At 48.7% G+C, this 22,506-nt stretch overlaps 8 protein-coding genes across 8 annotated transcripts; 2 read left to right on the top strand and 6 right to left on the bottom strand.

The window, feature by feature from the left end:
- Positions 1-2,054: 2,054 nt before the first annotated feature.
- On the bottom strand, positions 2,055-3,002 carry N7457_003424 (uncharacterized protein; the record flags this gene model as incomplete). Its single annotated transcript, XM_057174469.1, has 1 exon — positions 2,055-3,002. One exon carries the CDS (start codon positions 3,000-3,002, stop codon positions 2,055-2,057), a length of 948 nt encoding a protein of 315 aa, XP_057034620.1.
- Positions 3,003-3,567: 565 nt separating this feature from the next.
- N7457_003423 (Aldo/keto reductase) lies at positions 3,568-4,688 on the bottom strand (the record flags this gene model as incomplete). Its single annotated transcript, XM_057174468.1, has 3 exons — positions 3,568-3,607; positions 3,658-4,194; positions 4,249-4,688. 3 exons carry the CDS (start codon positions 4,686-4,688, stop codon positions 3,568-3,570), a joined length of 1,017 nt encoding a protein of 338 aa, XP_057034619.1.
- A 454-nt stretch (positions 4,689-5,142) lies between these two features.
- Positions 5,143-6,972, top strand: N7457_003422 (Zn(II)2Cys6 transcription factor domain-containing protein; the record flags this gene model as incomplete). Its single annotated transcript, XM_057174467.1, has 2 exons — positions 5,143-5,207; positions 5,256-6,972. 2 exons carry the CDS (start codon positions 5,143-5,145, stop codon positions 6,970-6,972), a joined length of 1,782 nt encoding a protein of 593 aa, XP_057034618.1.
- Positions 6,973-7,293: 321 nt separating this feature from the next.
- N7457_003421 (TFIIH/NER complex subunit TFB2) lies at positions 7,294-8,847 on the bottom strand (the record flags this gene model as incomplete). The annotated part of the gene is made up of 3 exons (XM_057174466.1): positions 7,294-8,524; positions 8,583-8,670; positions 8,724-8,847. 3 exons carry the CDS (start codon positions 8,845-8,847, stop codon positions 7,294-7,296), a joined length of 1,443 nt encoding a protein of 480 aa, XP_057034617.1.
- A 197-nt stretch (positions 8,848-9,044) lies between these two features.
- Positions 9,045-10,106, top strand: N7457_003420 (PaaI family thioesterase; the record flags this gene model as incomplete). Its single annotated transcript, XM_057174465.1, has 10 exons — positions 9,045-9,071; positions 9,136-9,176; positions 9,252-9,264; positions 9,319-9,384; positions 9,489-9,531; positions 9,590-9,661; positions 9,723-9,769; positions 9,826-9,844; positions 9,910-9,988; positions 10,037-10,106. 10 exons carry the CDS (start codon positions 9,045-9,047, stop codon positions 10,104-10,106), a joined length of 477 nt encoding a protein of 158 aa, XP_057034616.1.
- A 705-nt stretch (positions 10,107-10,811) lies between these two features.
- Positions 10,812-13,810, bottom strand: N7457_003419 (AP-2 complex subunit alpha; the record flags this gene model as incomplete). The annotated part of the gene is made up of 4 exons (XM_057174464.1): positions 10,812-10,925; positions 10,988-12,918; positions 12,971-13,305; positions 13,359-13,810. 4 exons carry the CDS (start codon positions 13,808-13,810, stop codon positions 10,812-10,814), a joined length of 2,832 nt encoding a protein of 943 aa, XP_057034615.1.
- A 1,019-nt stretch (positions 13,811-14,829) lies between these two features.
- N7457_003418 (putative copper resistance protein Crd2) lies at positions 14,830-15,280 on the bottom strand (the record flags this gene model as incomplete). Its single annotated transcript, XM_057174463.1, has 3 exons — positions 14,830-14,900; positions 14,966-15,061; positions 15,121-15,280. The coding sequence occupies 3 exons, from the start codon at positions 15,278-15,280 to the stop codon at positions 14,830-14,832; spliced, it is 327 nt and encodes a 108-aa protein (XP_057034614.1).
- Positions 15,281-16,475: 1,195 nt separating this feature from the next.
- N7457_003417 (homeobox domain-containing protein) lies at positions 16,476-18,268 on the bottom strand (the record flags this gene model as incomplete). Its single annotated transcript, XM_057174462.1, has 4 exons — positions 16,476-16,714; positions 16,776-17,410; positions 17,469-17,606; positions 17,667-18,268. The coding sequence occupies 4 exons, from the start codon at positions 18,266-18,268 to the stop codon at positions 16,476-16,478; spliced, it is 1,614 nt and encodes a 537-aa protein (XP_057034613.1).
- Positions 18,269-22,506: the final 4,238 nt, after the last annotated feature.

The following is a 22,506-nucleotide window of genomic DNA, read 5'->3' as shown; positions in this document are numbered from 1 at the left end:
GCATCCCGATTTCCCGAACCTATTTCTTCCTGTTGAACTCACGGTTTTCGTGAGTATATCGCTGGATGCATGATTGTTGTAGCAAGGACGACTGCTCTTCCCCGCTCGAAAGCCACGCAGCAGCCATAGATTTCAAGTTGTACCGGTGACAATTCATGTAACAAGTGAAGATTTGGGGCTTGAAAACGCCCCAATGCGTCACGACTAATTGGGTAGAGCAGTAATCCTTGACAGCATGATCCTCATCCTGATCTTTCCGAAGGCACTTGTTCTGACTTTGTGATCGGTAGAGACACGCTCTGCTCTACCCTATAGAGCGTAACTATACATCCTAACGCTATGTCGAAGATATCATATAGAGAATCCGGACTTCCCCAGCGATTCACGGGTTTAAAGCTACAAGTATGTTCTAACTCCTTTTTGCTCCTTGGCCACACTCAACAGAGATGTATACATATAGGTACCCGATCCCCCTCCTCGCATATCCGATCTAGGAGACATGAGTACTCCCTACCTACCTACATGTAGGTAGTACGCCACTCATGACCCGATATGCCTAGGGAGAAAACACCACGCCCATCGAGAATTTACGGGATATCTTTCCGAATACGCAGAAGACTCATCAGATCCCTAGTCATGTCCAGCACACGAAGCGGTGCATCCCGATCCAATCAATAATCTCGTGTTAGGCGATGACGGGAGAAATTACTTAGAAACGTGAGACCAGTTATCAGAGTCTCAAAGCTGCCATTTACCTTATTGGGAAAGAGCTCGGTCTCGGCACATTCTCGGAAAACCGGTTCGTAGCCAAGTAGGTGGGGGACGAGACGAGATTAGCCTGAAATGTATATCCACCCGGGGCACAGCTCCTGGACCCTGGAAAATCGGCACTGAGACGGGCAAGCTACATACTATAAATAGTGTCCACCCCTTGTTCCAAGGGTGAAGTATAATGTAGATATTCAGCAGTAGAAGTATGGTCAGAGTTTATATCCAATAAATTGGAGTTGGGATCTAGAGGTCTTAGCATATCGGTATTGGATGAACAGATAGCTATAAAAATAAGTTAAGACTTCGAACAGTCTAGATTCAATGATCGCCAACATCAAAAACATGGCAAAAGAACGCCTACAGATATCCCAAAACTTGGATATGCCGGCTTGGTCACTATCTCCAGGTTGGAAACACAAAGCCTCAAAATTACCTCGGCGGGCTTGTTAGGCATGGATTTATGCCTCAAACATAGGCTGCAGCAAATGATCAAGCAGATACATGGCGGTTTCATTGTCAACGTGTCATCCGGAGGTGCTCGGAGACCTCAACCCATCGTGGAAATGAAGGCGTAGTTTTGCCATGCACCAATGGCATGGACAGATGGAATGACTACCATTGCAGCAAAGAAAATGTGTATGACAGAATGAGAACCATGGGTATTGTGATTTTGTAGCCTGGAGTTCCGCCACAACTAGGATGTTTATAGATTCCACAACCAGTCTGCTGGGAACCGACCAGAGATAGTATTATACTTATATCTCAGTCTGCAAGCGCAGAGGAACTCGTGGAGGTACTGTCGTAAGTTGGGTAGCTGGGGCTTCCGATGAAGCATCTATTGTCACGGGCACCGTGATGCCAATTGATGGTATATAAGCTATAGAAGAGAGAATATCTAATATGGATCTTTATCTCTATTTGATGAAGACAAATTTCGGTGTCTTCGAGGTTCGCTTTGGGAATAGGTCAGCATGCTCGAAGGCATACTTGCTTATTGCGGTCAAAGTACTCTCTTTCGATCCTTTGGAGCAATGTCTCAATGTAGGCTGAATCAACGAGAGACTGATCATAGCAATTGCGACCAGTGTATCTTCAGTTTGGGAGTCAAATCTTGAGTAACAGACATGGTGGGGACATGCGCTGTTCATCTTTGCGTATGGCGGATTGGCGGGATCATTTTTGTGATCGCTTCGCTCACAGAAGGCGCCATCGCGATACCAGAAGACAGTTCAGTGGTTTCTCTGACATGGAAAAGTTGAACGGAAATAGCGATATAGTGACGCTCATCGAATATCCATATCCATATCCATAGCTTCAGTGCCCGATGTATGACCCTTAGACGCCGAGCTCGTAGCCAAAGAGTCTGCGTGGTTGAAGTCATGCAAGGCAAGGCTCGGGTCAACAAAGGACGGGTAATGCCCGCCGGTAGTATTGAAAGATGAGGATCTCCACATATGCTGGTGCGCGATGTTGACCAGTTTTCCGAGGACAGCAATCTCGAGTTTCAGCTTGATACTGTACAACGTAGCCTTGAGGGTCGTTTGGTAGATATAGAAGTCCCTAAACTCGATAATCATCAACGCGATATCCATCAGGATACAAGAGACGTTGACGGCGAGCAACTGCAGAATCGTCTTGCGGCTCATATGGTCCTGATTCAAGCGCAGCATGCGGTTCGTTTCCCACATATACAAGCAGGAGATGATAACCTCCTGCACGCAGAATCCGGTCAACTGCAATTTTTCCATGACATCATAGCCTGAAATTGAGGCTTGCGTGTGGGAGAAATTGGCGACGTACGTGAGGACCGTTGTGGGTACGTGCAGGAAGAAAATGTTCATGATGATCATGGCTCGTACCATGCGCAGCACACGCTGGTTTTGGATCACCAGATGGAGACGCGAATATAGCACGAAGGACTGGCCGGTCACCATCGTCCACCAGCCAATTGTTATTAGCGTCACAGTTACCCAGGTTGGCGAGCTTTGCTCGAAGAACTTGAGCAGGTAGCCGACCGAGTAAGGCAGAACTCCCACACTGGCGATCAACATGCTCCAGAAATAAACGCCTTCATAGCGTTTGAAGGTCATGAAGATGAGCACAATTAGCTCTATCACATTGTACCACGCGACACCGATGAAGGTCGCGATCGTGATTCGAACGGCATCGCTGTCGCCCGTGTAGCTGCCGGTAATCCAGTTTCCTGGACTGGAGTCACTGACTGAGAACATGGCCTCATCGGGAGGACCTGCTATGTGGTGAAAAGAGAACACACGGACCGTGACGGTGTGTTATTTTTTTTCTTCCTTCTGGCGCGGGGTTGCTCTAATAACTGTAAGAGGCTGGTTCCGCCCTGTCCTGCCCCCCTTGGGGGGGGCCAAGTGGACCAGATGTAATAGTTGAATTGGTTTTACGCCTTTTGCACAAATGAGATCATCACATTGTACTTTGTTATGACCCACTTGCCGCGTTGTGTCGATGTTAGGGGTGACATATATGAGGGCTTCAGGGGTCAAACTTATATCGGGTACTCCCTATATCGCGGTCTTATCCAGTCTTTTGCGCTTAGTCAAGGTCGCGATCGACTCTTATATTTGATATTGAAGATTATGGGCTGTCAGATGGAACAGGCCCCTTGACTAGAGTTGGAATGTGCGGCCCCCATTAATATCTTGATTCTTACGTACTATTGGTTTTATTCTCGTATCCTGCATGCAGCTAGAGAATATGACATCAGACCATAGGATACTCTGAAAGATACTATGTATCAAGCTAAATTACAAGGTTCTGCAAGACCTACAATGGTGGAGTGTCACCGAAAATACTGTCCATCATCCTAAAATAGTATGAGTAACATATCAACCTGCCATAAGTGGAAGAACTTACATCGTGGGATACCGGGTGCCAGAGACTTCAGTCCGTGCGATCAATGCCCGAATCTCTTTCAGCTCCACATCGGGTAATTGCAGCGAGACAGAGCGGGTATTCTCATCAAGGTATTTGATCGACTTAGTTCCAGGAATAGGAATGATATCTGAACCTTGAGCAAGAAGCCATGCAATGGCGACTTGGGCAGCAGTGCTGCCATGATTATTGGCAATATCTTCGACTCCCCGAACCAATTCCTGAATCTTCGGGAAATTCTCATCTGCGTACTTGGGCAACGCACGGCGGAAATCAGTCTCGGGAATGTCGGAGAAGGATTTGATCTGTCCCGTTAGAATGCCTCGGCCGACGGGGCTGTATGCAATGATAGCGATGCCAAGTTCTCGGCAGGTAGCCAGAATATCAGTGGACGTTTCAACTTCCATAGCGAAGGCACTGTATTCCACCTGGTAGGCCGCGATGGGGTGGATGGCATGGGCACGGCGCAGGGTTGAAGCAGAGCATTCAGATAGTCCGAGATACTTGATCTTGCCTTGGCTAATCATGTATCAGCGACAAAGTCTCTTGATTACTCAAACGGGTATGACTTACTTCTTCAGCTCGACCATAGCTTCGATAGTCTTCTCAATAGGGGTCACACCATCGACGCGGTGACAGTAGTAAAGATCAATGGTCTCAACGGCGAGTTTCTTCAAACTCTTCTCACACGCAGCCTTGACATACTCGGGATCAGACCGGAGTGTTTGAACATGTCTAGCCGCGTCATATTGAATTCCAAATTTGCTAGCCAAGAAGATATCATTGCGGTTTCCGGATCTCTTGACCCATTCACCCACTGCATCTTCACTGTCAAAGTACAGGTCGGCAGTGTCCCAAAATCGGGCACCGATCGAATGGGCATGTTCGAGGAAGGCTACCTTATCTTCAAGGGAACCAGCATGTCCATAAATGCTGCCAAGGCTCATAAGTCCGAGGCCAACTGCGGGGACTTGCGGACCATTGCGGCCAAGGGATCGAGTTGGAAGAGACATCGTTATATAATGGTTTCGAGAGAATCCAAGAAGATATAAAAGTGTGATTGTGATTGAGATGAAGACAAAAATAAATGGGTTCCCACAGGATGTTATATATTTCTACGCGGATAGTCTCCTGGGTCTTAACTCCGACTGATCTGATAATATGGCAGTCCCAAGTCTCTCCAAGAACACGGCGCTATTCACATCAACTGCTCATCTTGGAAGTGGATATAACGGGTCCTCACAGGCTGTGATCAACCAATCAAAGCCCGTCAAATGCGAGCCCACCAATCAGCGCTCTTCGCAGTTAAACATTAACTCCGATGATCGTGTCCTGCACGTCTCCATCGTCATTCATAGATGTGCCTGGAAAGCAAAAGGCCTGGACTGTACTCTCCATGTCGATTTATCCAGGAGCTACGGATATTAGCGTTCCAAATATCCCTCAGCTATGCACGTAAGCAACAATATGCACATAGCACACGCCGCATCAGCTCGGAGAAAGAAAGTCAAAACAGGCTGCAAAACCTGCAAGTAGGTACGATAATCCATTGACATCAAGAGCCCACTAACTGAGCCAAGAATACGGCGGGTCAAATGTGACGAAGGCCGACCAGCTTGCCGAAAGTGTGTATCAACCAGTCGGGTCTGCGACGGCTATGGCATCTGGGGAGGAGGTGGAAGTCCCTATGATCAGCCGCAGTGCAACCGGGCTCTGTCCGTATATTGCACTCCAGTCCCTGTCGGTAACCTCAGCCAAGAGGAACAGGTCTGCTTCGACTGGTTAATCAAGCGGACTACGAAGAAGTTCTCTGGGTTGTTCCCCTCCGACTTCTGGCAGACTTTGGTTTTCCAAGCCAGTGCACAAGAACCTGCCGTGCGCCATGCTCTGATTGCAGTATCATCTGCACATAGATTCGATTACCAACATGGGCCAGATTCGCTCGCGGAGAACAAGCTTAAAGACGAGCGTTTCACTCTCCAACAATACAACAAAGCAATTCGACATCTACGTAGAAACACAACTGATAATAACCATTCTGTTCGAGTAGCGCTGATTACATGCCTGCTTTTTATTATCCTGGAATACATGCGCGGGCAGTACGAAGCAGGAAGTGAACATCTCCAATATGGCATCAAATTGCTCTGCAGCATATCCAAATCAAATCCTCCATCTCCCATGACCCCAACAATTCTGTGTCCTGGGAAAGACTTCGCCTACAACGCTCTGGTCGATGCATATGCACGATTAGGCACCCAATCAGCCATGTTCGGCCACTCGTCTTCACACATCTATCTCATAACCCAGGATCCGCAAGCTACCACGCTTCCAAATGTATTCTCCTCGCTCGAAGAAGCCAGACGCAGCTTAGACGACCTCCTGAACAGAGTACAATGTCTGACAAAACATTACTACGACTACCATACACCCAATCCACCAACCAGCAATCAAAAAACGATCCAAAATGAAATCCTTGCCGACCTATCCCTCTGGCGAAAGACATATACCCTATCAATTACACTCGAAGCCGACAAGACATTCGAGAAAGAAAGGTTCAGCTGTTCCCTGCTGCAAATGTACCACGAGATGGCCACAATAAAGGCCTCAGTCTGTCTACACCCAACAGGGGAAAACGAATCTGAAATGATTTTCGACGCCTACACCGAGAACTTCCTTGCAATAATGACCGATTTCCTGAACGGTTGGAAAAACTGGGCAGCGACAAGTCTCCGCGAAGAAGACATCCCGAAACTTATCTCGCAATCTGACGAGCTGAAAACCATCTTCCGAAACTTCAACACAATGTCCGACATGAATGAGATATTGGAAAATTCTCTCCTAGACATCCTCAAACAGCCATCTGCCTGCAGCTATCTTCTCCAGATGCCGGAGTGTGGCGGGAACGGTTTCACCGTTGAGGCCGGATATATTCCACCCATCTACTACACGGCGCTCAAGTGCCGTGTTCCGCGGATCCGGAGGCAGGCTGTGAAGGCGCTGAGGGCCGTGCCGCATCGGGAGGGGGCGTGGAACGGTCCAATTTTGGCAGATGTTTTGGAAGAGGTCATTGCTGTTGAAGAGGGGGAGTTCTATACTGGTGATGTCGGTGTTAATTCGTCCGTTGGATACGTTCTACCTAAGCCCGAGGAGTTGGTTGTGCCAAAAGTGCCGGCTGAGGCGAGAGTCTCGAATGTTAGGGTACTTCTACCGGATCATGTTGCCGGACATACTTATATCAGTTATCGGAAGAGGGTGCGAGGTGAATGGGTGGCTTTAAAGCGGAAGGTCGGTGGATAACCGCTGCGGTAGATCATGTCTACTTAGGTGCAATCAGGTACTGTGTGTATGCAGACATATGATTGCTTTTAGTCAACTTCAATATTGAAGGGATACCCAGGTCTTCGCTTTCCAGCGAAGTCAACTGGGTCCCTTCCTGACTTTTGATCGTAATCTTCTCTCATTGTATATTATTGTACAATTTTGTATCACAGCCTAAACGGCCATGGGTCGTGATTTCGTAACATGATTCCCGGGATCCAGAACGCCCCCAGAGATGTTTGCTCTGCTATTCCAAATTCATCATGGCCGATGCCTTAAGCCATACCTAGCCCCCATCACCTACTTACCTGCTGCCTTCTGACTCCGTAAAAAGGCAGCAACTTGCTCATGTCTTGTGACAAAGAACATTCGTTTCCGGTCCGATTTCCAGACAAGGACACCGATTTCCGCGGCATACTGGCAAGGAGCTTGGTATTCGGCCAAGCTGGTGAAATCCTTGAACAAAAAGCCTGCCGTGGCTCGGAGACGGTCTCGCTCCAGCTGCCACAGTCTGATTTGATCTGTCACGGTAGGTGGCAGTACAGATGCCGGGACACCCTTATTGCTGGGTTGGGCGGCACTGTGTTTCCGCAGCTGTGGATGCGCGTGTGATAATAGGTACGAGATGATTTGATCAGCCGTGATTCCCATCTCGATGGCACGGCGGACAGACTGTCTCGTAATTTTTCCGGTGACCAGATTCGGGAAGCGATATTTGAGATTTGTGAAGAGGGAGATGAGGGAAATTTGTAGCGGCGATGAAGTATATGCATAGAGCCGGTAGTTGGTTTCGATGATGATGAATCCGGAACCAGCACCACCAGACTGTCCGGCTGGCCCAGTAAGAGAGCCTGTGACAGGGTTACTCAAAGCGCTCGAGTCGGATGTGAGAGTTGTTGCGAGACGGGTGGGGTAGAAGCGCGTCGCGTCGGCATGTTCTTGGTAAACAATACCAAAGTCGGCCAGGTCCGTGAGAGTGCGAAGTTGGTTTGGCGTCATATGGCTTTTTTCATAAGACGACCCGAGCTCCAGACTGCTCAGAAGGAATAGGAATGAGAGAACCTCGACGCTGTCCATGCCGATGGCTTCGGCGCTCTCGACATAGAGAATCAAGATATGCCAGACCTGGGTGTTCACATCCTGCAGTACGAAGCCGAATCCGTCCTTGGTGATGTCGACGCGGTTGCCTCGGATCTCAACCAAATGTCCTGCTTGGAGAAGTTGTTTGACTCCCTTGCTCAAATTGACCGTATCGCGCTGGCCACTCAAAGCACTTGTTCCCACCATGTACCCCATAACACCTTCCCACTGTCGTCTGGCATATTCGTCTAAGTCGGCGATCGAGGTCATGCTATGTTCAGCAGCTTGTGAGAATACACCGAAGGACTGAGAGTCCTCGGCGCCCATCAGAGCTTGTCGGAGCGAAGCAGCGAATGGGTTGGTGACCATGTAGGCGCGAACATTGTCGCCTGTAAGCGTTGTAGATAATATATGTAGTCGACCCAATATTGAAAGCGCATTGTCTCGTTGTCTTGTGTGAACCCGGTCAGTTGTGTCTAGGGCAAGACCCGTCAGATAAAGCCACTCACTTCTTGCTGTCTGAGTTGACCCAGACTTCCAGATCAGCCGTTGGAAGAGGGTCTTTCAGGTAAAGCAATGCCATCACAAAGCATTTTGCTGTATTCACAGTTAGTGGAACGTTTCTATCCAGGTGAGTGAGCTCGATGTACCCAGATCGGGCAGCATGCGCCGGAAGATCGCAAGGGCCGTGGATGGCTGCTGGTATAGCTTATAAAAAGTCGTCCCGGGAAGACCTTCTAGGTATTCCAGGGGCCGGGATGTCGAGCTTGCCATATTGAGCTGTGAGAAGCCGAGTTCTCAAGCAACTGGAGAGAAAGATAAATTGCTCAAGTGGTTGGATGAATGACGATGGTACGGTGACCGGTGCGGCCAGAAAACGCAGTTCCGGGATATCGCCGAGCCCAGCAACGGTGTTGGACTTGTTAGCCCCCCATAGCATTGCGATTTCGATATTTTTGTCATTTGTAAAGATGGCTTCTCTCAAGTTTGTTCGCTCGGTAAGTACTAGAATCTACAGCATCCTAGATGTACTGCTTACTGACCTATAGCCACTATCTATAGGTATGGGAGTCCTTCCGAGCTACCTCGGGTCTGGAGCCTCGGTATGGAATGAATCCCAACTTGTGTCTACTGTTGAGATACAAGAGAAAAGCTGACAGTTACTGTTGTGAATGAAGGCTCTTGAACAATGCAAGTTTGGGTCAGTATCCAATCGAATGAACTTACCACTGACTTCTACTACAGCTCCGTATCACAGCCGCCAGGCCTGGCGTGGTCAACTTTGAGTTGGACATTGAGAAGCAACACACCGTATGTCTCTTTGTGCCGCAAAATCTCCAACAAGACATTCCTGGGAATCTATGCCAGGAGACCATCTTCCATACGGAAGATCGTGTCTAACATCTATCATGTAGAACCGCCTGAACATCCTCCACGGAGGCACCATTGCCAGCATGGGTAAGAGATCCTTCATTGTGAGGCAAATTCCATTATACTTTGCTAAACGATACAACAGTGGATCTCGGAGGCTCATTGGCTGTGGCATCCCGTGGCTTGTTCTCAACAGGTGTATCTACTGACTTGAATGGTTAGTCTATTGGATACTCACCAAACCTAGCTTCTCGGTTGCTAATGATCCCATGCTCCAGTCACATACCTGAACTCTGGTGGCAGAGTCGGTGATCGAATTCTAGCTGTATGTCTTTCTCCCTTCCTCGGGATTTCCAAACGTATACTAACTTTCCACATCAGGAGGTGACATGTGACAAGTGTATGCTTCAATCCATCACTTCTATCTCGATACCTGGGCAATAAAAGCTAACCATTGCCGCACAGTTGGCAAGACTCTTGCATTCACAAATATCGAATTCAAAAATCCCAACGGACACGTCGTTGCCCGCGGGAGCCACACCAAGTATATAACCCCGCCCATCACCGATATCTAGCAGCTAATGTTGTTTAGATACGTAACTCTGGCCTGGAAGGACCCCAACAACATCGTTGAGGAAATGAACAGGCTCAAGGACCTATAAATGCGGAATTGGAGCATTACAGTGGTTGCTTCGACACAATGAGAGCCAGCTGGGTAAGTTCCGCAGAAGCTTCAAACTAGTGACAGGAAGGCCCAGACATGATGAAGAATTATTAGAGGATTTCTGTCGTTTTTCAGGCTATTGATCCCTCCGGAGAACCCTATTGTCTGGTGAATGACCCATTGTTGCTGGAAATCCTTCTGTGGAGAGCCTTCCGAAAGCCATGTAGAAAAGCCATTTCACAAATATGACACGAGAGATTAGCTTAACCAGCTAGATAAAGACGTTATCTAGATAATGCATCAATCAATTGTTAGGCTATGCATTCGATGTACGGAATCATCTACATACACATATCTTAAACTTTTTCTCTGTCTTGCCCTGTTCCTTGTCTATAGAGCTTTCAAATCTCATGCAATAGGAAAATATGGATCTGGAAAAAGAAAATTTAGAACGACTACCACCTTTCATTCCATCTATGCCACTGTATAATGAGAAGGAAAAAGAATAAATCGCAAAAAGAATGGCGCCAACTGGGGCTAACACAGAACTGGAGCACAAATTACAATGCGTCGTATATCATGAACTACACCTATTGAAAGAATCACAAAGTATGGATCTATAAAATGCGAAAATGCTCGCTGGTATTTAATTTGGGAATACAATTAGAGATATACATGAATGCTTACAATCCAATGCAGTGGCCTACGAATCAAAGTCACTAACTGCTTTGATTCCCTGCGCCAGCCTCTGCTCCATCTGTCTGACCAATGACTGCGGGACCTCTTCCTGAGTGGCACGAATAGTGACGCGATACATCTGAGCGGAAGAATTAGCATAACAGAACCAGTATATGAACCAATGGGGACTTGAACACATACCTTCTTCTCGTAGTTGGGCTCCAGCCGCAGCAGACAGCCCGTCTTACCTCCCTCGAATTGGTACACGGCGCAACCGACAATGTTCTGTGAGTTCGGATCGACGCCTTCCAAAATCTTGAATGCGAAGCCCTCGACAATCCTCCGGGTAAAGCCGTCGTTGACGATCTTGTTCTTGCCCAGTAGGCCAAAGGTCTTCTGGGATTCCAGCGGTCCACCGCCGATCTGGCGCCAGCGCTTGAAGAATTCCTCGGCTGATAGCGAGGAGGATTCCATGTAGCGGTGCATCAACACAGGCAATTGAAGTGTATAGGCCTGGAGAGCACCGGCCAAGTATGAGATACGGATGGTAGGAGCGTCTGTGAATGGACCGTGGGCGGTACAGAACAGAGTCTGCTGTGTCTGACCGGCAGCTGGGATTGTTGGCTCGGGCAGGTTCTTGGTGTCGATCTTCAACTGGGGAGAGGCTGGGTTGTCGACGGTGGTGGTGAGAGACCCGATGGGGTATGTGGACTTGTTCGAGATGTAGATCTTCACGACACCCATAGGACCACGATATTCCGAGCGCAGTCCGACTTGGATTTGTGCGTCCTCGAAGAGCACACCCTCGCGGGTGAAGAATAGTCGGTTGTAGCCAATGTCCCAGTCGGGGGTCAGATGAGCGGCACTGGCCATGTTGGGAGCCGGTGCTGAAGGACCGCTGAGATCCAGCCCTGCCAAGTCGCCCGATGCGCTGACTGCATTAGCCGGACTAGCTGGGGTACCATTGGATCCGGTCCGTGTGTTCTGGACGATGGTCGTGAAGGTACGCTTGAGACCGGTGTTTTGTGCCAGAAGCATCTCCTGTTTGTCGGCATTCGCGTCCTTGCCACCAATAACCCAGGTCTTCTTTTCACTGGCACCGGCTGTTTTCTGGTGCAGTCGAGAAAGTAGAATGGAGGCTCGCTCCGAGAATGGTGGCATCTCATCACAGACCGTTCGCAGCAGATCGTCGGTCGGGAGAGTCGCCAGCGACAGGTACTCAAATGCTCGCTGCTGCAGTTCGGAATCGGGAGAATGGCTGTACAATCGGAATATTTGCAAGAGCTGAGGTTTGATTTCGGGGAACAGGTTCACGAACTTGACAAATGACGAGAGGATCATCGCTCGCGCATTGTCAGAGCTGGAGAACATCTTGCCCTGCAGGGCCAGGAATTGCTCAATAGGACTTGAGCCTGGGTTTTCGGCGATGAGGTGGCCGAATTCGCCCAGTACATAACAGCCGATTTTTACCAAGCTTTCATGACAATCATTCTTCATATAACCCAGAAGGGTATGTGCTGCATAGGCTTGTAACTCTTCGTTGTTTGTGACAATTTGAATGACACGTTGCCATACTTCGTCGTTAACATGTTCGCCTGCTAGCGAAAGCAACTTCAATGTCATATCAATGTACCACTGTGCATCAGCGGCATATTTCTCGGTCAGAATGGCGACTTTGAGCACCATTTCCTCTCGAATGGCATAGTCGGCCGTTTGGAGGTACCGCAGAAGCTCGTTAACAATGGGGCCGGCATTGCTGGTATCGCACATGCTGTATAACAGGTCCAATCCTTTGCGACGAACACTGATATCACGGTCCCGAAGCGAACCCAGAATGATGTTCTGGTGCTTTTTAATCGGATCAAGGGTTTCAGCTCGAGCGGCGAAATGGGTCAAGGCATCCAGACCAAGGTATCGAACGTTAGTTTCACGGGACTGGATGTATTTGCCTAGACGGGTGGAGATTTGCATCATGAGGTTGTGCTCAGAGTCGAGGTGAATAAGGAGGTTGATAGCTTCGAAGAGAATGGCGTTTTGAGCATTATTTTGCTGCACATTCTTGGGTGTTTCCATTGCTGCTTGCATCATCTGAGATAAAGACTCTCGAATGATCTCGCGAACGTGGCTATCCTCTGTAAATGTTGTGAGGAACTGAATCACAAATACCGACAACACTGGACATACCTGATGGGGGATAGTATTGCAACAAGCGCAGGAACTTGACTTGAATCCACGGACATGGCACGCGGTAGTAGAGGTAGTCCGGAGCAACATCGTTATCAACGACAATGCGCTTCAAGCGCTGCGCGGCCTTAACATAACAACCTTTGTATTCTTCAGGCAAGTCCTGAGCTAGCGCCATGACCAAAGAGGTGACAGAGAGAGTAACTCCCATGTCAGGATCATCCATGATCGATATAATTCGTTCAGCCCATTCATTTCGCACGATGCCGGGGTATTTGCGGTACAACCGAAGCAGCGTTAAGGCAGCCTTCTTCTTGACGAAAGCTTTAGACGTGCTATAATCTGTCAGAAACATATATATAAAGAAAAAGAAGCTCCCAAAACTCACGGTGAGATAAGCAACCTGTGAACCTCCGATCCCAGCGCTTCTCCAAGCTCTCTGCCACCAACATTAGCCACAGCATGCAAAGCCAAGCAGTTATTCAATTCTTGATGATCAAGCAGATCCTTCCGAATACTGTTAACAACCAAGTGAAGCAGCTCATGCTCTTCATGCAAGAACAACGTGACCGCCAAGTACCCAATCTGCTTCTCGGAGTACTTCGACGAAGAGATCAAGTTCACAGCCTCGAGATGGCCGAAATCCACATCATAGCCTTGAATATAGACGTAGAGCAATTTGCAAACATATTTCTTCTTCTGGTATCCGTTCAAACTACCAGACTTGAACTTCTGGCGAATATTGGCCAGCTCCTTGTTCACGCGCTTCTCCTCGAGTTCTCGGGCGCGAGCGTTCCGCAGATCCGCAATGAACTGCACAAGCCCTCGCATCGACGACATGGCGTGTGTTGGTTATCGCGAGGCCACGCGATAGTATCGGTTATGGTGTGGCGGGGTTCTCGATTCGAGGTGCGCCCTCGCATGCCACGCGGGATATCACCTCAGGGGGGTTCGCGATCGGACGCACAACGTCACACAATCATGTCCCGGTTATGCTATGGGGGCATTGGCCATGCAGTGTTTGGTGAGAAGCTTCAGGTGGATTCGTGAAAAGACCCTTGGAAAACAGGGGGTTAGGTGTAGAAGGGAATGAGGTAAATCCTGGGGAGCTTGTCAGCAGTTGGTGGGTGGGTGGGCCGGAGATATCCGATTGAACCGCGGGGATGCAACATACAATATAGCGCCCAGTTCAAAGATCCTAGGAGAAACAAGCCGAGCAACATGCGAAGTCGAGATGAGTCCATGCCCCGTAACTTGTCCGCTCCGTATTTCCTTTGGGTCACTTCCGCCGTCGATCAGCACGGGTTCCGCTGTGGCGGTGTGTGGCGGCGGAGAAATACTGATCCGATGTGGCTGGTTTCGGCAGAAGTATAGATGCGGCTTGATTTCCTAGCAAGGACAGAACTATATTCGGGTAGATCAATTCTGGTTGGGAAAGAGAAATACTGGACAAAAATCAATGCTTATTTTTAATTGCTTAACACCGCTATCTTCGGTCTGCATGCTCCCGTACCAAACAAGCTTTATGAGGCTCGAAATATTGTATGTACCAGGTCTATTTTAAGAAGTTTAAAAGCCACCCAGATCTATCTGAGAGCTTTCAATAGATTTTAAATAGATCTAGAATCTTATTTACGCATGTGACTCCGCCTCCTCTACTGTTCATTTTTATGCTCAGAGCAATTTGAATAAAATTAATTTCTCATTTCATCATAAAGTAGTATTAAACCACCGAAGCAAGCCCCAACCATAACCCTGGGGGAAATATGCCCAAGACCCTAACGCCACCGTCCCTCAAAAGCGGGGATTGGAAAAATGCAATTCAATAATAGAAAGCAAGCCATCAAAGTCAGAGACATCTAAGCACTGCCAGTGAAGTCAACCTCAAGGGCAGAATCGATAGCAGCGGCCTTCTCGCAGGTGCAGGAAGCTAAAATCAGAAAGTTAGCCAGATATCCTTATAGATCGCAAATGCTTAGTCGAAGAGAAACTCACCCTCAGGACGGCTGCCACAGGGACAGGTTGAACCAGAGACGGCCTGGTTCTCAGTAACAGCGCGCTCGCAGGTGCACTGGCCAGCGGGGCGGGAGCCTATTTCGAACACGTTAGTATACCATTCCTCTCAAACAGAGCAAAACGGAATCACTTACGGCATGAGCAGCGAGGACCCGAAGTGGTGTTCTCAGTGGAAGCCTTGTTGCAGCTGCAGTTGAGAGCACTCTGCTGGCCGCAGGAGCACTTGGCCTGGGCGGCGCAGACGCAGGAGCCATCCTGGGTGGTCTTGCAGCAAGTAGTAGTGGGGTGGACCATGTTGGCGGTTGATATGACGTAGATCTCGAGATGGAGAAGTTGGAAGTTGGAGAATGAGACGTTTGCGAGTTGCAAGGTTTTGAAGATTGGAGATGAGCTGGGATTGTCTTTTTGGAATCAAGATGAGATCTGATGAGAAAAGAAAATAATCTCTTGCTTCTATGAGTTGCTTTATACTCTTCTGCATGCGTCAGAAGGCGAGTGCTGATTATCAATTACTGAGCTCTGATTGGTTGTGGTGCGTTGTGTCACGTGATACATGTGTTCCTTTTGGGGGGCGCTGGTTGGCTCCTGGCGGCGAGGTGCAAATACATGCCACTTGAGTGGCCAGACAAGGTGGTCTGACTGTGGATGTGTTGAGACAAAGAGAATTGATTATTATTGTCTCGATCATGATTCGATGAGCATGATTTGGATGACCTATGTCGGGTGTACAATGGTGTCGGGAGCAGGGTTTACTAGGGCGAGCACGTGAGGGAACTATGATTTAGTTGCATCGGAAGCTCTGACCTTAATGAGTCGAAGTCCGATACCAGTAGCCGAGCCGACGACTGTAATGCGATGGTGCCATGAAAAGGGGGAGATGGAGGAATTCGAGCGTAATCTGGTTCATTTGGTCTATGTGGATTTTTGGACTTGATGATCTCTATGATCTATCCATAGGACAGCAGCATCTCTAGCTAGACTATGTTTTATCCTTTCACACCAATGTATCAAGGTCGAGAAACAAATTAATATTAGACAGATGTCTTCCAGGCAATGATCGCTAGATCCCAGACCAGACCAAAAGACAATTCGCAGCAAGGTGAATAACAGGGGTGGTATGAAATCAGAAATGAAATGAAGGGGGTGTAGAGTAGATGCAGGTAAGAAAAATTTTTAGAAAAAGATAGTGTAAAAGAGCACACAGAATAGAACAGTTGAACCCAAATGAAAGACCCAAACCAGTAACCAGAAACCAGGGATAGGAATAAAAAAACGCTATGAGGATGATTAATGATTAACAATCGCTGATATAGGTCGCGGACCCTTGGTTAACCCAGCTAACCAGTTAACCAAAAGGCGGGAGATATGAGATGAGATGGAGGGAGGTGAAGGTGAAGATGAGGAATTGAACAGAAAGCACGAGGGGCATCGTATAGCAATGAGGCTGATAGTCGTCTTTTTTTTTTCAGGCCCATTGCAGTGCTCTCCCTCACTGCTGGATATAGGTAGGGTAGTTGTAAGATGGCTCCGATGTTGGGAGGCTCATATTTGAGGGGTTGGCTTGTGTGTAGGGAATTGGTGCACCCATTGGGCCGGCGGTAGCGTCGTATGAATAGGCTCGATAATCCGGTGCTGCTGAGACTGGCAAGCTCTGCATGGGGTTCATGGCACGACTTTGATTTGGTAATTGAGATCCCATTCCAAGGCTATAGTTTTGTTGTTGTGGGCCTGTTTGAAATCACTAGTTAGAGGATGTGTTTGGTCGAGAAAAGAGTGTGTGAAAACCAACCTAGATTGTTCATGTCGTAGGTGATATGTGCGGCTTGGGTGTCTGTTGGTGACACGGAGCCTTCAAATGACTGACGTTGATCATATGGTCCCATGCTACCTGGATGCTGCGGAATAGCGTATTCCATGGGTCGTCTCATGTACGGAAGACCTGGCTGGTTCGGCTGGCCTGTGAAGCGATTGTGTATCGGATACCCCGCATACGCTGAAGGATGCGCCGATGCATCAGACAGGCTGCTGGACCGGGTGACTGGATAATCGTTGCGGATAGTTCTATGTAAATCGGACATAGAGGCGGATGCAGCAGGACGGAACATCATACTCGATTGGGGCAGGCTGTCATTTCGTCCTGTGGAAGACATGTAGGTTCCTGCCGTTGATGCAGAGCTGAGAGGAGAGACGAGATATTCGTCTTCACTTGATCGGGGATAGCAGTCGGTACGAAGTGTTCTCAAGGAGCTGTAATCTGGATTTGGGGCTGCGTAGCCTTGTGGAGATGCCACTGGCGTGATTCCTGATGCTTTGCCCTCAAAGGGTGTGCGAAGGACTTTTGTGGTATCGAAATCGTCAGGAAGGGCTCGAGATTTGAGCATTCTTTCCCGATCATTGGTAGTGAGACGCTTGAGCTTTGCCCGTCTGATGATTCATCCATGTCAGTCGCAGAACAGAAGATTCGAGCCATGAACACCCTTACCTGTTTTGGAACCAAACTTGAACTTGACGCGGGGTAAGTCCAGGGATTTCCCTTGACAGACGTTCGCGATGAGCAGCATCTGGGTGTGCCTGGCGAGTGAACTCGCTCATCAAAAAGCGAGTTTGGTTATGTGTTAAACTATACTCCCGTCAGCAACGATGCTCAACAACCCCCCACTTGACTTTGACAATCTCATACCGGAAGCGCTTCATCTTCTTCTTCTCCATCGAAGGCGATCTATTGTTGTCATCGCTTCCCATCATATCCTTATCGTCATCAGGACTGCTTGCGGAATCTCTGTCGTGATCGTCTCTGGGGTCATGCGGGGCTGAAAAGGATGAAACACCCGTCTCCTCATGATGACCACCGTGCCCGACCAGGGGCTGAATAGTTGAAAAGACGCGCTGGTTCAAACTCGGGATCTCCAACTTCACACGTGGGAGCATGTCTTGCTTCGCCGCCTCCAATCTGTGGTTGACTGTCTCCGGACCTGAAACATCTCTCCCCAAGTACGGTGCTGAGCCCATGCTGAGGGGCTGTGGCACCGGGTTATTCAAGGCGTTCTCAGCCTTAAAGCCAGCCGAGTGCATCTCCACAGGACGAGCAGGAACGTGCACAGGAACAGGAACGCCAGGCTCCTCTTTCTTCTGTGCAGATAGTCGTGGTGAAACAGTCCTGGGCCCTAACGAAAGTCTATCGCTGTTGCGGGCTGCGGAAAGATGAGATGAAACTGCAGATAGGGGCGAAGGAACTGGCGATGATAACGAAGGCAACCAAAGACAAGGGCCGCCGACTGACATGGTAAGGGTATAGTTTGGAGGTAGATGGTTGTGTGCAATGCCCTACCCCGTAATAGTTCTCAAAACCACCCAAGTCACGAGAAATTTTGGGTGAAAAGAAAAGAAGAAAATATAACCAAAAACGAAGGAACACACGACGAGACTCGACACTTAACGCGTCGAATTCAACAGAGCAAAAGGAGAACCCTCAAGCCAAAAAAGGAACTAAGCACGGTAGACTCCCCCGAGATGAGACGTTGGTGGGTCTGATCGAAGTGCCGGGGCGCTTGCGTAAAAGAATCAGGGTTTCTTCTGCAATTAAAGTAAAGGGTGAAGCTGCGTGTTCCAGACTTCCGAATTGTTCAGGGATATTTCAGAGAAATAGAAGGGAGAACTAGGCGCCGACTGGAATTGTGTCAGGTGAAGGGCCGGTGTGTGCTAGAAGAGGAGAAGGCGAGAGAAACGAAAACAAGGCCCAAACGAGGATAAGACGTCAAGCGGGACAACTGTCTCCAGTCCTTTTTTCTTTTTTTTTTCCTTTTTACTCCCTTTTTATTTCTTTTTTCTTTTTCCTGGATCTAAGATCGTTTCCGCTTGATGCTGATGATCCTTACGCAGGTGGGCAGTAGTTAGAAAGTATCAACCGACGAGAAGCATCCACCAAAGTGAAAGTGTGGTACCTGGGACACAATGCCGCTAGCCTAGGATCGACCGGAGATGTCCTAGACGTACGAGGGGGCAAATACTGCAAAAGGTCTCAATAGCCAAGCGAGGGAACAGGGCGGGAGTGGAAATAGGTCGCGGATATTAAACGGACGCCCGCGATGGCCCCAGGGTCCACAAGTATAGTCACAGGTTTGCCCACCCGAGAAATTCCATACGATACTCCATATGTTGTACGATGTATGGTGGATGGCTCTACGCTTCATTTTCGCAAGGGATGCCACTCTACAAGATACATAGGGGAACGATCAGTTCGGGGAAGATCGACTTCAACGGTCATAACGGTCAACGTGGATGAGAATGCTCAACTCAAAAAAAAAAAGGTTACCCCTCAAAATAAGGCAATAGCCCAGCCAACATACCGGGATACAGTGGGCAGTTCAAGCAATCACACATACTCCTCTCAGAGAAGGGGGTGGGCCTGAGAGGCGCACGACTGTACATGCGCAGTCCAAAGAAAAGACCACCGATCAGAGAGACTCAGTGCACGAGTCCACCGATCAACATCCGATCTATTTACTGACTGACGATCACCTACCGAACTGTCCATAGCGGCTGCCGTTGACCTCGTTGGTCAAACACCAGGTTACAGATGGTATAGGAGTGGTATAGATACCACCCTAGTATCAGTATCAGAAACTAAAAGGATCGTCTCGGAGAATAAACCATAGCCTCCGATCCAATGCCCATATCCGGTCTAAGGCGGGTTTTCTTTTTTTTTTCTCCCATGGAACATGACCCTGTGCACAATCCTTTAGGAAACAATAATCTAGAAGATTCGGATGGAATACGGGGTAGAGTCGACACTGAAACCGCTAGAGTTCTGCCGTGCTCAGAAGCGGTCCATCAAGTCCACCTAATGCCCACGACCGAGTCTTCGCCATGAAAGACGTATGGATCAGTGGCGAATGGTATGGTCTCTGCTTGTGCCGGAAGGACTTAGTGGGAACTTCCACGTCAACTCAGCTCAGAAGAGCTTGGACTGTCAAGGGGAGGGAGCGAAAGTATGGGTCCTGCGGGACTCGGGTCCGGAAGAGAAAGAACGGGAGAAGAACACGGAGGAAACTTCGAGAGGGTGAGAGAGCCCTACTTGTATGCCTTTCTCTTAAGGAGGGGTGGTTTCAGCTCTATATTGCCTTGAAGAATGTGGGATTTCCGTGGATCTCAGCCCAGATCTGTATGGGCCGCGAGATGAGAGGCAAAAAAAGCCATATGGTGATTTTTACCTGGACGCCCAGCCAACCGTTGCAAACGAAGAGTACCAGACCCTTGCTCACCGGAACGCGCATACCAGACCATGTGGGAAGGGCCAGTCGGCTGTGTGAGTGGCGTGCTGGGATCCATAAGCGGCACTCTAAGCCGCCGGACCCTCGGGGCTATCGATCAAGGACTAGACGAGCAGCCACTCAGCGGGCTGCCCGCCACACTCCATCGTGAATGGATGCTTCGGAAAGAAGCGAAGTGGTGTGTCGCGACCAGGTGGAGCGATCACCCACTGAAATCCGCTGGAAAAGCAAGAAAATGTAATGGAAAATAAAAAAATAGAAAATAGAAAAAGGAAAAAGGAAAAAGACCTCGCAATCTATTTTTTTTTTAATAAAGAAAATGCCGAATCGAATCCAATATCGAGGGCTCCATTGGCAAGGCCAGCTCTGAAACTTCGAATGGAGATAGCAGGGCTCCAGTTAACCGAAGCGATGGCCTTTGTAGAGCCTCGTCCTCCGACAGAAAATCGATAGTTCCATTGACCTGGAACGGGCGTTGCCTTCTTCAGGAAAGGCCACCAGGCGGGCCATGCGCTCGCAGCCAGACACACGAGCTCGGTAACGTTTCGGAAACCCAAAGGGGATAAGCGAAGAGAAGATGCCCATGGCTCGGTAGATGTCTGTAGCAAGCCTCCACCAGGACAGCTCCCCTGGAAATCTCCACAATCGATATGAAACAACTCGGGTCACAAGTGAAATGAGGCACCAACGCTACAAACAAGATCCGATGTGGGCCAATCGAAGGAGTCCAAGACTCTTGACGAAAACCATCGAGAACAGCCGTGTGGGAACAAGGAGGCGCAGGTTCCCGGATTGCGCAGTTCTACTCCGTACTCCGTACCCAGATCTCTCCTTTTTTTTCAATAGTACTATGAGATCCATCTATAGGATTTGGGAAGTGGACCTCATAGCCGGTATTGAATCGGGACTCATGGTTCCCCAAGGATGGAGTTTGAACGTGGGGCTTTTCGGAGGAGAAAACTCGGAGCCGTTGGTTTTCGATCCCGAATCACAACTCGCAGAGAGAGCCACCTCGCGGCCGAAAGCTGCGACGATCGCTACGTAGTTGGCCACGTTTTCTTTTGGTTTTTTTTTTTCTTTTCAGAGCCAAGACCCTGAAGAGACCATATTGTATGATGTATGGAGTCCTGGCCAAAAAGGAAAAATCACCGTAAAATTGCCACACGGCTGATCATTGCAACGTTGTATGTTGTATGTAAAGATCAGAGGTCCAATGTTGCAATCCTTTCTACGAAGTCATCGCTCACCAATATGTACTCCGTACCAATACACTAAATCTCATTCTGGAACGTGCTGTGCGGGGAAGAGATTCACGATCGCAGTCCTTAGCTTATTCTGCCCTACATGTACTCTACCAGGTACACTCCTATAGGTGCATGCAACATGGCTATATCTGTCAATAGCTAAATAGTTACGGACCCTAGAATATCTTCGTGATATATTACCTTCCAAAATACTCCGCACTCCCCAAAATACTCCCAATGATTATTACCTATCCCCGTTTACGATATACCCATACATCAGGAATATTAAGTGGGTGACGCAAGCCGATCTCTTGGCCCTCGAAATGGAGTGTCTCCCTTTAGTGCGAGAATTTTAGAACTAGAACCTCCCGGCAAAAAAAAACGCCATGCTGCAGGAGCAATCTACACGGAGCATAATTATAAGCCGGAGAGAACAGGTGTTCTCTTGGTGATTGACAGGTCCATTAAGGTGAACAAGAGCCGTCCGGAGTACGGAGTAGAGAGTACATACTCCGTCCAACATACCCAGATCTACACTCCGTAGTGTCCAACATACATCTACATTGCATCCAATGACTGCATCTTGATCCCGAGAACCGAAATACCAACTCCGAGGCGGGGCACAGAGATCCGGAATACCCTGGAATCGAAAAGCTCGCTTGGGATCTGACGTAAAGGGAACGGAATTTGACTACTCCGGACAATATAGTTCAGCTAGCACAGCAGACGATAAGTCCCACAGATGGCCAGTGCATTGCGAACAGATCGGACAAACCACATGGCTACCGTTATACCTCCTTCCATGTCTTGTATAGCGGGAGTCCACCAGTGGAGCCCCAGGCCGCTTGATAGGAGTTGCAGCTCCATGTGGTCTTTTTCGTCCTTTTTTTGCTTTTTGTTCCTTCTCTTTAGTGCGAGTGGATGTTTCCAGATTGAATAGTGTGCCTGATGCACCGAACCCCAGACGATCAGTGCGCGATTTATTTTTTTTCGTGACTGGCTTCGC

This window comes from Penicillium paradoxum, assembly GCF_028828445.1.
Source record: "Penicillium paradoxum strain IBT 22861 chromosome Unknown utg000003l_segment0_segment0, whole genome shotgun sequence".
Classification (NCBI taxonomy): domain Eukaryota; kingdom Fungi; phylum Ascomycota; class Eurotiomycetes; order Eurotiales; family Aspergillaceae; genus Penicillium; species Penicillium paradoxum.
This window is presented reverse-complemented; position numbering and strand designations above follow the sequence as displayed.